This window comes from Pelodiscus sinensis, chromosome 26, assembly GCF_049634645.1.
Source record: "Pelodiscus sinensis isolate JC-2024 chromosome 26, ASM4963464v1, whole genome shotgun sequence".
NCBI lineage: Eukaryota > Metazoa > Chordata > Testudines > Trionychidae > Pelodiscus > Pelodiscus sinensis.
In genome coordinates, this window is record NC_134736.1 from 8,790,297 (window position 1) to 8,805,783 (window position 15,487).

A 15,487-nucleotide genomic window follows, 5' to 3' on the forward strand; every position below is an offset into this window, starting at 1 on the left:
ATTTTTTTATTTGTGCTGGTCTGTTTGTTTAGGCAACATCTGGTTTCTTTTAAAGTACTATCATTCATATTTTGTGAAAGAGCATGAGTATTCCTGTTGCACTTAGGAAGCAGTGTTTCCCAGTTCCAATAAGAGATGGCTTGATCCAGTAAAAACGTTGCGTTCTGTAGTTCAAGGTCTTCCATTGTGAATCCTGTTTCGAAGGATGTTCTAGTTAGCTGTGCACAGCTATGCATTTTAATGATTAGCAAATACATGGGTATCTGTCATTGTGTGTAGGAGAGTTGAGTGCTTCTGCATCTCATGGAGAAGGAAACTTACTGGTCTCCTGAGCTCCCTTATACTAGCACATTAGTGATTCAAATTCTAGTACCCTCACTCTGCTGCTGAGCACATGAGATAGGGAGGTTGTAAAGAAGAGTCTAGAAGCTAGGGAAAAATGATTCAAACATACAGGAAGTGATACTGCTTCTCTCAAATCCAAACAGTATCCTATTCCAGGCTGCAGAAGCTAGGGACTAACTTTATTTGAGACGATGTGACCCATATTACAAACTGAAACAATTTGTAAAGCTTTCAGCAGCAATGCAGGGTGGGAGGATAGTATCTGGAAACAAAGGAAAAATAAGGAAGACATCAGATGGGGAAGAGCAACAAAGTAGAGGCTGGACTCTGGCAGGATATTCAAAATCTATGCTCCTTGCTCCAGGGGGATTTCTAGATGTTGACAATACTCTTTCAAGCCCCCCGTGATTGGGGAATCAGCTGCTTGAAAGATTTCTCCTCCCACCCCCAAATCCTTCCTGTGCATAGTGCGTTACAGCAGTAGCTAAGTCATGGTAGTCCCCAGGTGTGAGCTACTGAGGACCAGTGGCTGAGTCGTTTTGATGGAGCCTCCTTACCTTTGTAGCTTGCTCTCTGTGGCTGTCCACTGGCATTAACATGTTGGCTTCTCAAGAAGGCTCATCTTTGAACCAAGCATTTGCCTAATAGGGTCTAAATTATGGAGGCATTTTTCTTTTTTCCTGGTGAGTGGATAATTAGGGCAGGGTTTTTGTTACAGCCAGCTCTTGTCACTTATGAAAGGGCTTGAAGCTGTGTGGGTTATAATTGGATGCTTTAGCTGAGAGAACTATACAAATGTGGTCATAAGTAAGAGATAACTGACATGAACACTATAGAGGAAGGATTTTTGTGTCATATTGTTGACAGTGTCCACTCCTGCTTTTTGCTGTTTTTGAAGTGAATACCTGAAGGTTAAATGCGAGCAAGTGTAGGACAGGATATGGATAGAGATAGGGGTCTTGAGAAAGCCCGGCATTAAAATGTTCTATTATAATTTCTGTGGCATCTTAGCCATGCAAGGTACTTTTCAGACACAGTGTTAATTCATTTAAAAATAAGGAATAGTATCAGTTATGAACCAGACAAACATTCCTTCCATTCCCGCTTGTTACGGGAAGACGTGTGTGTTGTTACTTGAGCCCATGAAAAGCAAAGTGTCAAGCTATCCCCTCCCTGCAGGCTCCTCACCTTTATTCAAACCCTGAATATATTTCAATTTGTTAAAAAGCTTACCTCATTAATACTGCTGGCTGTGTGCTTGGGTAGGATGAGAGAAGAGAGGACAAGGCTTCTCTGCTTCAGCTGGGACTCCCCATCGTGCGCTCCTTTTAAATTTGCATTGGATTGAAATTTGATGTGCTTAGCTAGATATGAATTTCTAAAATGTCGTGGAAAGACTGCCAGATGAGAGGGGGTGGAAGAGAAAATGTTACTGAAGAACTAGAGTATTAAATGCATCTGAAATTGCATTTATATTTATATTTTATTATTATTATTTAAACTAGAATGCTGCAATATCTTAATTTTTTTTTCTGGTCATCATGGGTCATTCTTCAGAAGGACCAGCTTAACTGTCTGAGTAGAGACCGTTGCTTCTTAATTGAGCAAGGTAAAAAGCTAAGGCAAAAAGCTATCCTGCCATAACACCATGGGTTTGAGTTAAAGCCGTGTAAGATACAGATATCGGTCCATGTAGAAGTTGCCCTGGTGCTTTATATTCCAACTTTAGTGTGTCTCAGCATTTTATTGTATATGAGCCCAGTCTACATTAGATGCTGCAACAAACCTCTGGATGTCTGAAGCATTGTAGCATCTTGCATCAATACATAACAGCTGTTGCAGGGGAGTTGTCATTGATTGTACAGGTTTGCGGCAACACCTGTTAAGAAGACATCAGCTGTAGTCCAGCTGAATCCGTGTATGCTACAGTGTATGCTAGTATACTTCAATCCATCGAGTTACACTGGTTGAAGCAGATTTAATAAAAATAGAGGTTTGCCAAGTCCCAGCATGCCCCAGAATAGGCACAACTATAAGGCCTCTGTGTGGATGCACCAGAATGATTCCCTATGATAACCCATTTCCAGGATAAGCTGCCCAGGTAGCCATTTTGTGCATTCAGAGTACCCACAGTGTCTCCCTTGCATGGTTCCTATTTGGTCCTCTCAGGTTTTGTCTACACTAGGGCTGTGTCTACATTGGCGCGATTTTGTGCTGCTTTTGCGCAAAAACTTGCTGCCTGTCTACACTGGCCGTGAGTTCTTGTGCAAGAACACTGACGTTCTAATGTGTGAAATCAGTGCTTCTTGCACAAGAACTATGATGCTCCCACTCAGGAATAAGCCCTCTTGTGCAACTGTTCTTGCGCAAGAGGCCAGTGTAGACAGGCAACATGAATTTATTGCGCAAGAAAGCCCTATGGTTAAAATGGTCATCAGAGCTTTCTTGTGCAAGAGAGCGTCTACACTGGCATGGATGCTCTTGCGCAAAAGTACATCTCTTGCGCAAAGACTTTAATGCAAGAACTCTTGCGTTAAAGAGAATTTGCGCAAGATCATGCCAATGTAGACGTAGCCTAGACGTTTTTAACTCCAGTGAACTGTCAATTCTAATTTGTTTCAAGATAATCCCAAACATCGGTGACGTCTTCACACTAGCATGCAACAGCGAGTTAGTTAATTCAATTTGAAAAAACTCTAGTTGAGACAATCCCTCAGGCCCTGATGAGAGTGCAGAATCAGAGGGTGAGTGGAGGAGTGACTCATTTAACTCAGTTTCCCAGCTCTTGTAGGTTTCAGTCATTACTGGTATTTTAACTTGTGTGTAGCGTCTCAAGAACTGTATCCTTTTTAGAATTTTTAAAGGAAGAACCAACGCAGCTGGTCACCAACAACTGGAGAGACTTAGCAGTTTAGTGGTTAGCATTTTCTCATTGATGTCTGTACAAAAGAGCATTACTGTGGCTAGGTGAAGCTGCTCAATGTGAATCAAACCGATCCCATTCCATATCTGGACTGCCAGGCAGGCACCTAATTGAAGTCAGCATCTGAATTTGGTCTGTGTTAAAATGACTTCTCTAGCTTTAGTCATGTACATTAATTAGTGGTCTCAGGATGTTCCAGGGTAGATGAGACCTTTAGAAGGGAAATGATCATTAGTGAACCACAGTCTGCCTTCTGCTTTTTTCATAATCTTTAATTCTCGACCACAGCTGTGACTTAAGGGTTTTTTTCTTTTAGCCTGCATTGGGTTCTAGAAATGTATAAAGTACATTAAGCTGCAATCTGCACTGAAAGCAACAGCTCAGAAATTGTAGATATAATTGTTCCTATTACTTGTTGGCAAGTTTTTGATTAAATATTGGGGAATAAGCCATAAATGATGTGTAATATTCAACACTGGAAAGCCCAGGCTTAAAGGAGAACACTGCAAAAAAATGCTGGAGTACTTTACCTTCCAGACTGCATAAGAAATAGTCATATCCAATAACCAAGTCTGCCATGATTTGAATCTGTACCCTTTCTTGAAGGGAAGAAATCGAGATGCCAAAGTTTCCCCTGGCAACTCGGAATGTTTCAGTATATTTTTGTCTACATTGCTTAATCATCATCAAAACAAGACCGTTTAAAATAACACACACTAGCAGCGCAACAGCAAAGTCACAGCCTTGTCTTCTGCTATTACCTCATCTAGAGAAATGCTAACCAATGGCTGGAAACCGGTCCAATTTGGACATGTGTGTGGTGGGAATCGGACCAGACTGTCCTTGTGGTTCACATTTTCATATTTCATGTTGCCAGCATTTTCCTGTGGATTTCATTAAGCTGGGCTTGGCGTGAAATGAAAAGGCCCTGTCTCCCAGCTTGTGCAGCACTGACCTAAAAATGTTAAATCCTGGCTTTAACGACAAATAGATATTTGTTATCCAGACCTTCGACATATATTTACACTAAGCATATGCAGTCATGGTGTACACATTGATTTTTCTAATTGAGGCTCTCCAGATGCTTCCTGAGGGATAAGTCCCTAGACTCCATGAGGATAACAGGTATGATATTTAACCCCTTGTTATGTATGGGGAAACAAATTCATTCTGTCCCCCACCATTATGCAGTTAGTGGTTAGCAAAACAGTAGAGTAGTGATTAAAACGTAGATCTCCCTAACCCCCTTTCTCTGCCCTAGCCGCTAAACCAAGTTGCCTTCCTTCTGTATAAAAGGGTCAGCATATGACTTGAAGTGTAAATCTAAATGGATAGGTACTGTACAGTATTTGTGGAGATGATCAGTGCTGAAAAAGTAAATGTGGGAGAGAAGACCCTATATTTTAGGTTGGATAAAGGAGTTTCACTTGAAATGCCCCTGACTGCTCATTGGGAGTGAATGAAACTGTATCTCCACCTCCCTCAGTTGTTCAGGGTTTTGTTTTTCCATTGCCTCCATTAAAATTTATAGCCACTTTCCATAACAATGAAAGTTTTACAGCAAGAGGATTGCCTACATACTTAGTGTTACAGTGGTTCTGTGCAACACACTGAATTCCCAGCTAAAGAGGTTAAAGTGGTGCTTTTTATTTCTTTGTTATAATGCTGTGGTTGGATTAATTACTCATGACTGAGGTCAAAGCTGTCAGTCTGTAGGGTAGAAGACTATATCCCCTATCATGCATTGGTAAATACATGCCAAGATCTTTAATCTCAAGATAAACAGAAATTGTTTTTTCCTTGTTAACTGTAAACTCTTTCTAAACACTGTCCACATGTCAGCTGGGTCTAGGAATAAGACATTGAATCACTGTTGTGTCCTTTCTCTGTGTCCTGTCTTCAGTTGTATTAATTTTATCTTTGCCAGTTTCCTTTGGGCGCCCCCCCCACCACCACCAATGCCTCTCCATCGTGACGCGCTGTCTCTTTGCAGTCACACAAGAGGCCTCATGCTCTGGGCCTTATTGTTCTCTATGCTTCAGTCTTTGGGAGGAAAGCAGATTGGAGCATCTCTGAAAGGGAGCGTGTAAATAGCTCCACATCTTGTTTTCCTTCCTCCAAGGAGCCAGGAAGAGTCCCTCTGCCAAAGCAGGGAGAGAATGAGCAAGTCAGTCACACATCCCGGCTATGTCTACATTGGCCCCTGTTCCGTAATAGGGATGCTAATGTAGCACTTTGGAATAGGCAAATCCGCGGGGGATTTAAATATCCCCCGCAGGATTTGTATTTTCATGGCTGCCGCTTTTTTCCGGCTTGTAGATAAGCTGGAGAAAAGCGCCAGTCTGGACGCGATCCTCCGGAAAATAAGCTCTTTTCCGGAGGATCTCTTGAAAGTAGGAATAAGAGATCCTCCGGAAAAGAGCTTATTTTCCGGAGGATCGCGTCCAGACTGGCGCTTTTCTCCAGCTTATCTACAAGCCGGAAAAAAGCGGCAGCCATGAAAATGCAAATCCCGCGGGGGATATTTAAATCCCCCGCGGATTTGCCTATTCCAAAGTGCTACATTAGCATCCCTATTACAGAATAGGGGCCAATGTAGACATAGCCCCCCTGTTTCTGGCAGGGAGTATCCAAATGCATGTCAATATCCACGCCCACCTTGCCCCCCGGCCTTCAGTGACTGTTGGCCCTGGTGTCTGTACCAAAGCTAGTGCTGGTAGTAGCAGCACTAATGTCTCTGCCCTTTTATCTTCCTTGGAGTGCGGAGCTGTTTGGTCAACTAGAAGCCTGCTGCTGTGGTGGAGGCGATGGCCCAGCTGTGGTGTGTAGAGATCCACGCTGAACTTCAAGCCATCTCTGGGTTAAGACTTTGAGATCTTCGGGTGAGAGTGGCAACAGCGGAACCGAGTGTGATTATTGGCTTAGGGGTGTAAATTCAGTTGATGCTTTGAACAACGCAAATGACGGGCCATTGTCCTGACCCTGGTCATGCTAACTTGGATGTAACAGAGTGGTACAAAATGGGCGTTCGGATGGCAGGAAGTCAGCAGCTAATCAGATCATGGCATGTGCATTTCATCAGCTCTTTCATGTGTCTCGTACTGAATGTAGGAAAGTTTGGAGCCCTAGGAGTCTGGCCAAAAGTTGTGAGTCACAAGGGAGGGATCTGAGGGAGAGTGAGCTGTACAGCTTGTGGGCTGCAGGAGATTTTTCCAGGCTTTTTAAGGGGTATGAGAAAATCAAATTAATTTGAAAACAATGGCCGTGAGCTAAAGCTCAGCAGAACAAATAACAAAGAGCACTTGGGCTGCCATGGAGAATCGGCAAGAATAAGTATCCGGGAGAGAAAGCGTTGTGCTTTACACAGATGACCTCCCTTCTGCCTCTAAGATCAGTTGCTGAGAACTTCACCCTGTTGCCTGTCTCTGTTTCCAGCAGGGGTTCCACAGAAAGCTTTCTGATAAAGAGCCTCCCCCTTAAAGGTTCAGCCAGGGGACCTCTCTTTGCTGTCGGAATGCTTCCAAAACACCTTTGTCAGGTGTCAGCACTTCCAGGGCTAGAGAGTAACTAGCCAGAGACCGATACCAAGGACTGGGGAAGGAGAAGTTCCCTGGGGTAGTGTCCTCATTGGCAGCCCAGTACTCTCTGCTCTCTTCCTCCCTCCCCCCAAAATGTTGCCCCTGGAAATTTGGCTAGCAAATGACTGTTAAATACAAAGGTTTATTTTCTCCCTCCCTCTCCTCCAAGTACATCTGGCATAAGAGGTAGAGGGACCCACCACTGTGACTTGCTCTTCAATGCCCTCTTAAGAAGGGGGGTGTGATTAACTCTCTAGAGTAGGCCTAGGCAAAATATGGCCTGCGGGCCAGATTCGGCCCGCCAAGCCACCGGATCCAGCCTGCGGAGGCAGTGGGGAACCCCAGGCAGACTCCCCTGCTTGCACCACATGCCACTCCCAGCACAATCCCATTGGATGGTTTCTGAATAACAGGCAGCCACAAAGCAGAACCCTCCTGTTCACTCACTCAAGCACATGGCTGAGCAGGCAGAAACATTTTAAGCTCTGCAAGCCTTTAACTCTGCAGGCACACAGGCAGGTGGGTACGTAAGACTCCTGGTGAGAACCTGCCTCTGGCACCTCATCCCCTCCCTTCCCCAACCTTCTGCCTCACACTCCTGCCCCGCTACTCCACATGCACCCATACCCCCCTTCCCAGCTCCGGCACCCCAGTCTCCTGCTAGAGATCACAATCCCCTCCTACCCTAGGTCACATCCCAAACCCCTGCACCCCAGTTCCCTGCCTTAGGTCATAACTGCCTCCTTCACCCAAACTCCCTCCGAGACCCCATTCTCTCTTCTGCACCCCAATTCCTTACCCCAAGCTCCCTTCTGCACCCACCTCCATCCCAGACCCCACATCTCCTCCTTAATACCATGGAAGAGTGTGGCCCTCAACCACTTTCCAAAAACTTGGGAGTGGCCTGCCATCAAAAATTATTGCCCATCCCTGCTCTAGAGTTTGCACTCTAGTTGCTGTGTTCCCTGATCAGCCTGACCGAAATAGGGAGTGGCATGGAACAGAATAAGAGCAGGTAGACTTGAACACTCTGTTGCTCCTTTGTGATGAGCACCCAGATGTGCTTCAGTAGTTCATTTAATTGACATCCTGCTTGTTGGGGCTGCCCACTTCTGTTTGTTCCTTTTTTCCATTCCAGCGAAATCAGATGTATGTGGTTTTTGTGCTATCAGGCTCTTGAGTCTCTGTCTCTGCCTCAAGCTGTCCCGCCCGCATCCTCCCCGGCTTTGCTCCGCGTCTCCCTGGTCTGCTGGGGGTGGGGGGTGGGGGGGCGCCAGCAGACCAGGGAGATGCGGAGCAAAGCCACGGAGGACGTGGACAGCGGGACCGCGGCGCATCTCGGCGGTCCCGCCGCCCGCGTCTCCCTGGTCTGCTGGGGGGAGGGGGCGCTGCTAGTGCGCCCCCTCCCTCAGCAGACCAGGCTTTTCTCACCAACGCCTGGGGTAGAGCAGCTGGGGCGCTGCCGGGTTGGTCCTGCAGCGCTGCTCCTCGGCGCTACTGGACCAATCCGGCAGCACCCCAGCTGCTCTGCCCCAGGCGTCCTGATTCAGCCGCTGCTGGTCAGTTTCAGCAGCGGCTCAATCAGGACGCCAGTTCCGACTTACATACAAATTCAACTTAAGAACAAACCTACAGTCCCTATCTTGTACGTAACCCGGGGACTTCCTGTACTGCTTATTGCGCGAAACCAGTCGGGTCATATCTGAAGCCAGGGCGTGGAGGCTGCTTGCAGAGCAGCCCAACACACACCGATTATTAATAATTTTGCCAACAGCCGATGTGCCAAGGATGTTTTGAGAACAGGATGTGGTACCTTATTGCTCTTTAACAGAAATCTGGCTGCTTCATCTAGATCTGCAGTGTCTAATGCTAGCCACTAGCCACATGTGGCTATTTGGCCAGTTGAGTGTGATTGGTTAGCTTGAACAGTAAAGACTCCAAAATCGTTGCATTCAAAAAAAAAATTTAATCAGAAAACAAACATTTCCAGAGAATTAAAGAAAAACGTTCAGATCTTTGAGTTCTAAAGCCACTTTCTGTTAGTTTGACCCATCCACTGGATGGAGACTTCCACCGGTTAGTGGAATAGCTTAACTATGCTGCTTAAGCCAGAAATCATCATGCATAATTGAAATCCATGGCTGATATTTCTGGGTACTAGTTTTTCACTGATATTTATCATCAAAGCCTTTCTGAAAGTACTTGGGAGTTCTCTGTGTAAAATTATTTGTTCTTGTACGAAGCAGCTCAGTTTTCAAGCTGGCCAGTTTTCTCCTGGCATTTATTTCAACCTCCAATTTAAATTTAGGTTAATCACGGGCATGCAATTAGGTTAAAATGTCTCTTAGGTGGCCAAAAGTTTTGTTCATTAAATATAGCAATGTATATTCGCAAAGCCATGTTGAACCAAGTCTCCCAAATACCGTATTGGGCAGGGATGGGCAGTTGATGGGGGGGCCAATACAAGATTTTGGAAAGTAGTTGAGGGCTGCACTCTTCCATGATATTAATGAGGGAGATGCAGTGTCTGGGATGGAGGTTGGGCTCAGAAGGGAGCCTGGGATAAGGGATTGAGGTGCAAGAGGGAGACTGGAGTCTGGGAGGGAGTTGGGATGAAGCAGGTGGTTGTGACCTAGGGCAGGGGACTGGAGTGCAGGGGTTTGGGATGTGACCTAAGGTGGAAGGAGATTGTGATCTGGGGCAGGAGATTGGGGTGCCAGATCTGGAATGGGGCTTAAGAGGGGAACAGAGGGTTTGGGTATGTTGGGGCGGGGGGAGGCAGAGAGTGAGGGCAGGAAAGCACTGGGGTGCCAGAAGCAGGCTGCGGCCAAGAGACTTACTTGCCAGCTGCCAATCCAACCTGCCTGCGTGGCCATGTGCTTCATGAATAACTGGGCCCAGTGTAGTTCTTCTTAGCTGCCTGTTATTCCAACAAGCAGCCCGCATTGGCTGGGGTCCGTCAGAACCTGGTCAATGGGAATGTGCTGGGGGCAGGGCGGCTCCTAAAACTTTCTCCCTCCTCTCCAGCTTTAAAACAGAAAGGGAGCCCTGCAGCCGGGTTCTGCGAATGGGGCTGCGGGACAAGCTGGGGAGCCTGCCTGGGGCTCCCTGCTGCCTCCGCAAGCCAGATCCGGTATTTGCCCAGGCCTGGTATTGGATATTATTGCCATGTTACACATGGAGAAACGGGCGCAGAGAGGACGAGTGAGTGACTTATGGAGGGTTGCACGTGACTCAGTGGCATTTGAGAATAGAACTCAAGTGTCCTGTGTCCCGGGTCTCAGTAGCTACCAAGAGCACACACTCCTTCCATGAAAGGTGGGGGGGAGAGTTTCCTTCCACCTACCTGGGAGCTTTCCTCTTTAATTCCCTCAGGGATACCCAACATTCTCATCTTTTTCTGAACTCTCTAGTCTCTGTCCCAGAAGGATATTTGCCTGGCGGACAAGATGAATTTGTGCTTCATCTGCCCTATTGGTGCATTTTACTTGCAGCCTCTTCTGCTTGACATAAACTCACCTTAGCTCCTTCTCTGTTTCCCCCTCCTGTTTCTTAAGAGCTGTCCTCAGACCGTGTTTTAATATTTCTCAGGGCACAGCCTGGGATTTTATTATAGCTGTTTAATAGCTTAGTGATTATTCAGTTCCTTGGCATGCTTCCTGAACACAGATAATAGTAAGTCCATTACTGAGTCGCTTTCCTGAGAGTGGGGCCTGTTTGCCAGGGCTGTTTCTCTGTCCTGTGACTGAATACAGAAGCCATCTGGCATAAGTAACCTATCTGACCCTTCTTCTTCTGTGGTCAGGGATTCCTCCCGCCGCCTCTAGCTAAGTCATGCCAATGCTTTCAGACTGAAATCCAGGGCCGTAAAGCAAGGTTTCTACAGAGCACAGAAAAGAAGCATCCAAGACAAGCGAGTCTGCAACACATGGTCAATGTGTGGTGTGTGCAGTGGAGAATGCCTGAAGTTTTACTCGCAGCTGGTGAATCTTACCCCTTCCCAGCTCACCCTGGGTTTTCTGTTTTCTCATTGAAGGGGAGGGCAATTCTCCACTATGCCAGAAAATGAACTGTCCCGTTTGACGTAAGTCTGTGGCCGGCCTAGCCCAGAGCAGTGTTCTGGGTTTTTTGTCCTGCTGCCTCCCTCGCTGAGCAGTAGCAGTCAGCAGAGCGGGGCATGTGCTCCTCCCAAACCAGCAGCCTTGCAGGTGGGAGTAGGGGTGAAATTCTCGGTCTGTAGCAGTCTCCCGCTATCTCCTCTAAGAGTCTCACGGCCAAGAACTCTTAGGCAGACATGCCCTGGGTCAGGGACACTGAGCAGCACTCTCAACCTATAGAGTTAGCTAGTAAGGAAACATTTTCAAAAAGGAATTCTGTGTCAGGGCTGAAATAGCTTCCAGCTGGATTTCCAGAATTGTTTTGGCCTTGGGACCAACAGTGAAAATGGGAGTCATGGACTGATAAGAGCAGATAAACCACATTCATGGGGCAATTATTAAATTAAACAAAAATGCACAAGTCAGAGAACAAAAAACACTTATGGAAAGTTATAGAAAGATTCTGACTCCAGGAACCCAGATTGTTTTAGAGCATCAGAAAAAGATCAGCTCAATGTGGAGTCGATATTCCTGTGTAAATGCAAGTCGAGGGGAGCTAGTGCTGTTGGGCTGTATCCCTGTTTCCTTACGTGCTAATGCGGATTCATTGAAAATGACACAGCTTGGAATGTTATTTTAAAAGTAGTTATTGAATCTTGGTGTAAGTTCTGGACACTAAGCCCTGTTTCTAGAAAGTCATGGCAAGGTTTTTAGAGAGAGAGGTGTTTGGTGAGACTTTCAAAAGCACCTGTGTGCATCTTTAGGCATTTAAACACATTTAAAAATCTGGGCCAGGCTTGTCTTTTGTGCTGCTAATGTGTCTAGCCTCTGGTGGGGTGGGCCCGTGCCAAACCTTGCTGTAGGTTTGATAAGCAGTTCAGTCTCTCTGGCCCTCTAATGTCTTGGACACTCTGCAGGCAACTATGGAGAGAGGCCAGATGTGTGATGACTTTGTGTGTGTCTCAGTGCCCACACATACACACAGCTCATTTGCTCTCAGGCAGGACCGTACCCAATTCATGGTCCCTTTTGGTTAATTTCACAGTAATCGGATTTTAAAAACCATACATTTCATGATTTCAGCTATTTAAATCTGACATTTCATGGTGTTGTAATTGTTGGGGTCCAGGCCCAAAAAGGAGTTGGTTGGGGGTTGCAAGGTTATTTTGGAGAGGGTTACTTCTACCCTGACTTCTGTGCTGCTGCTGGCAGGGGTGATGCCCTCAGAGCTGGGAGCTAGAGAGTAGTGGCTACTGTTTGGACGCCCAGTTGTGAAGGCAAAGCCCGCTGCCAGCAGCAGCTCAGAGGTAAGAATGACCTGGTGGTATTGACACCTCTATTTCTGCTCTGGACTCTTGATCAGCGCTTGCCACTCTCTGGCCTCCTAGCTCTAAAGGCAGAGCAGAAGTAAGGGCAGCCCCATAAAATAACCTTGTGACCTCCCCCCTGCAACTCCCTTTTGGGTCAGGACCCCTGACTTAAGAAATATTGATCTCTCCCATGAAATCTGTATAGTAGAAGGTAAACGCACACAGGAGACTAGATTTCATGGTGAGAAACAAGATTTCACAGTCCGTGACGTGTTTTGCATGGCTGTGAATTTGGTAGGACCCCACTCAGAGGCCTCTGGACAGACATAAGGGGAGGGACAATTTCAGATGGCTGCTGATCTGGGCCAGATTCTAGCTAAGGGGTGGGCAATAATTTTTGATGGGGGCGGGAGCACTCCAAGAATTTGGAAAGTGGTCAAGGGCTGCACTCTTCCATATTAATGGGAGGGAGTGGATGTGTTTGGACAGAGTGTGGGGTCTGGGAGGGAGTTTGAGTGAAGGAGGCAGTTGTGACCTGGATTAGGGGACTAGTCTGCAGGGGTTTGGGTTGTGACCTTGGGCAAGAGGGGGTTGTTACCTGGGGAAGGGCACTAGGGTGCAGGAGAGTGTGAGGGATTTATGACCTAGGGCAGGAGGGGATTGTGACCTAGGGCAGGGAGTTGGGGGGCAGAGGGTTTTGGTTATGTGGGGGAGGGAAGCAGAGGGTTGGGGTGCCAGAGACAGGCTCTGGCTGGGAGACTTACCTGCTTGACTCCCAACCAGCAGCCTGCTCAAGCAGACTCCCTGCCTGCCCCACACCTGCACTGGCTGCAGGGGCCATGTGGTTTTTTTAACAGCTAGGAGCCTGAAGGGAGGCGGGGGAAGGTGCTTTGCAAGCTGCATGTTGACAACAGGCAGCTCCCATTGGCCAGAAACTGGCCAATGGATTTGTGCTAGGTGTAGGGGCAGCGCATGAAGCCTCTCCCCCCACCCCAAGCTCACAGCTGTTCAAACAGAGCCCTGCAGTGGCTGCTTTTCTCAACAGTGTACAGGGGGCAGCAGGGAGTCTGCCTGAGCCTCCCCACTGCCTCAGCAGGTCAGCTCTGGTGGCTTGGCAGGCCAGATCCGGCCTGCGGAGGGTATTTTGCTCAGGCATGTTCTAGCTGAAGAACAGGTCTGTGCTGCCTTGAAGTTTTACCTTGAATTCTGTATCCTTTGCTGGGTGCGCACCTGAGCAGGGCCAGCCCAGCCCAGCTCTGAGTATGCACTCAAGAGCACGTATGCACCCTTACTAAATTCACTCAGGTTTGGGATTGAATTGTTGATGGGCCTGGACCTGAAGGTGAGGGAAGCTCATCCAGAATTGCTCTGGCTTTCCCCAGTTCGCTTCCCCAGGTGTCCGTGATCCACTTGCAAAGACACTCTGAGCACTTGTATTTTTATTGTGTAAATATGAAATCATTTTTGAGTTACAGAAGTAACAATAAATAAATCTGAGCTCAGGAGATCACAGCTTTTGGGTTTCCTTTCTCTGATCCAAAATTGGTTCAGCGACTTCTAGTTTCACGGCAAATACTCCTCATTTGGCTAGGGGGTAAGCCCTCAGGCACTGTTCCTAAAGCAAGTGTATTAGGCTAAAAAGTTTGGGAGCCATTGGGGTAGCTTAAATAGGTGCTAAGCCTGCAGTGCTGCAGCCAGTGTCAGAACAGATCAAGAATTCCCCTCCAGTTTCATTCAGACATAACCTGCAGGTCCTGGCTCTGAAAGGGCACAGTTCAAAAAAGGGAAGGGTAAATTACATCTCCCTACAATCTGGGCCTTCCCCCTTCTCTCTGGGAGGAGAGGGAGTTTCAGGCATTTATGCCCCATCCCTTGTCCCTTCCTTGGCGAGTGAGGATGGGCAACTTTAGTGGTCAGGGGCTGTAAGATTTTTTAAGTGTCCTGCTGTTTGAAGATGCGGCAATGTGCAGAAAAGGGGCATGCTACAGCTGTTGAGGTCATTCCTCCTTTTGTTGTGCCCTATCTATCTCATAGAGCTGGAAGGAACCTTGAGAGGTCATTGAGTCCAGTCCCCTGCCCTCACAGCAGGACCAGGCACCATCCCTGAAAGATTTGCCCCAGATCCCTAAATGGTCCCCTCAACGATTGAGTTCACAACTCTGGGTTTAGCAAGCCAGTGTTCAAACCACTGAGCTATTCCTCCCCCCCACCCCAATGTAGGGAGATTGTGACCATTCTCTGTGGCTGCCAACTCCCCTCCCTGGTGGCTTTTTCACCTTCAGAGCTCCCCAGGTGGAAAAGAAAAAATGAGGGAGCCCAGAGTGATCCACGTCTGGATTCACAGCTTTTTTCTGTGCTACAGCACTGTCGGATTAATTTTGTTCAGCTAACTGGTGACAGTTCGCCTGCTGTTCCCTTGGAAGTGGTCAGGTAAATTCAGGTTGCTGCTTCTTTTGCCATTGAAAAACAAGCGTGCAGATATATTTTAACCTGTGTGTTCCCTTTGCTGGAAATATGCACTCTAAGGGTACGTCTACACTAGCCCCCTAGATCGATTTAGGGAGGCTAATGCGGGCAACCGGTATTGCAAATCAAGCCCGGGATTTAAATATCCTGTGCTTGATCTGCATATTCCCGGCTGGTTGCCATTTTAGAAATTGACTAGCCCGAAGTAACTGCCCGTGTCTACACACGGCAGTGAAACAGGATTCTGGAATAAAGCCCTAAATCGAATTAGGTGGTATTCCTCGTGGAGTGATCTAGGGGGCTAGTGTAGACGTACCCCAACTGTTTTATCAACTGATTGTCTTCAGCACACGGGGCCCAGTGAACCTTTCTTGATGCAAATGAGCAATATGAGCTTTAGGGCATAGTGCTCCTGTGATATTTATGCAAATCTCCCAGTACCTTTGAAGTAATTTCTGAAATCTATTACCATAACGTTGATTAAAAATGAGAAACAATTCATCTGTGACAGGCTGTAACTTAGATTTCGTCTCTTCCGATTATAACATTGTGAACGTATTTATTTCCAGAGATAAAAACCACAGTGGTGTACCCAGCCACAGAGAAACATCTTCAGAAATACCTGCGTCAAGAGGTGTATCTCATCCGCGAGACTGGGGAGGATTACAAGAACATTACACTGCCCTTTATACAATCCCAGAGCTTCAGCATCCAGGTACTGTAGGTGCTTACCTCTGTGGCCTAGTGTTATCTGGGTCATCCAACTGT

At 47.0% G+C, this 15,487-nt stretch overlaps 1 protein-coding gene across 1 annotated transcript in view; it reads left to right on the plus strand.

Moving 5' to 3' along the window:
• Positions 1-15,487, plus strand: part of DCPS (decapping enzyme, scavenger) — a 69,352-nt gene that overhangs the window by 31,296 nt on the left and 22,569 nt on the right. Inside the window, exon 3 of the mRNA XM_075909294.1 lies at positions 15,289-15,434. Within this exon, the coding sequence (XP_075765409.1) occupies positions 15,289-15,434 (146 nt within the window). The remainder of the gene's footprint in view (positions 1-15,288; positions 15,435-15,487) is intronic.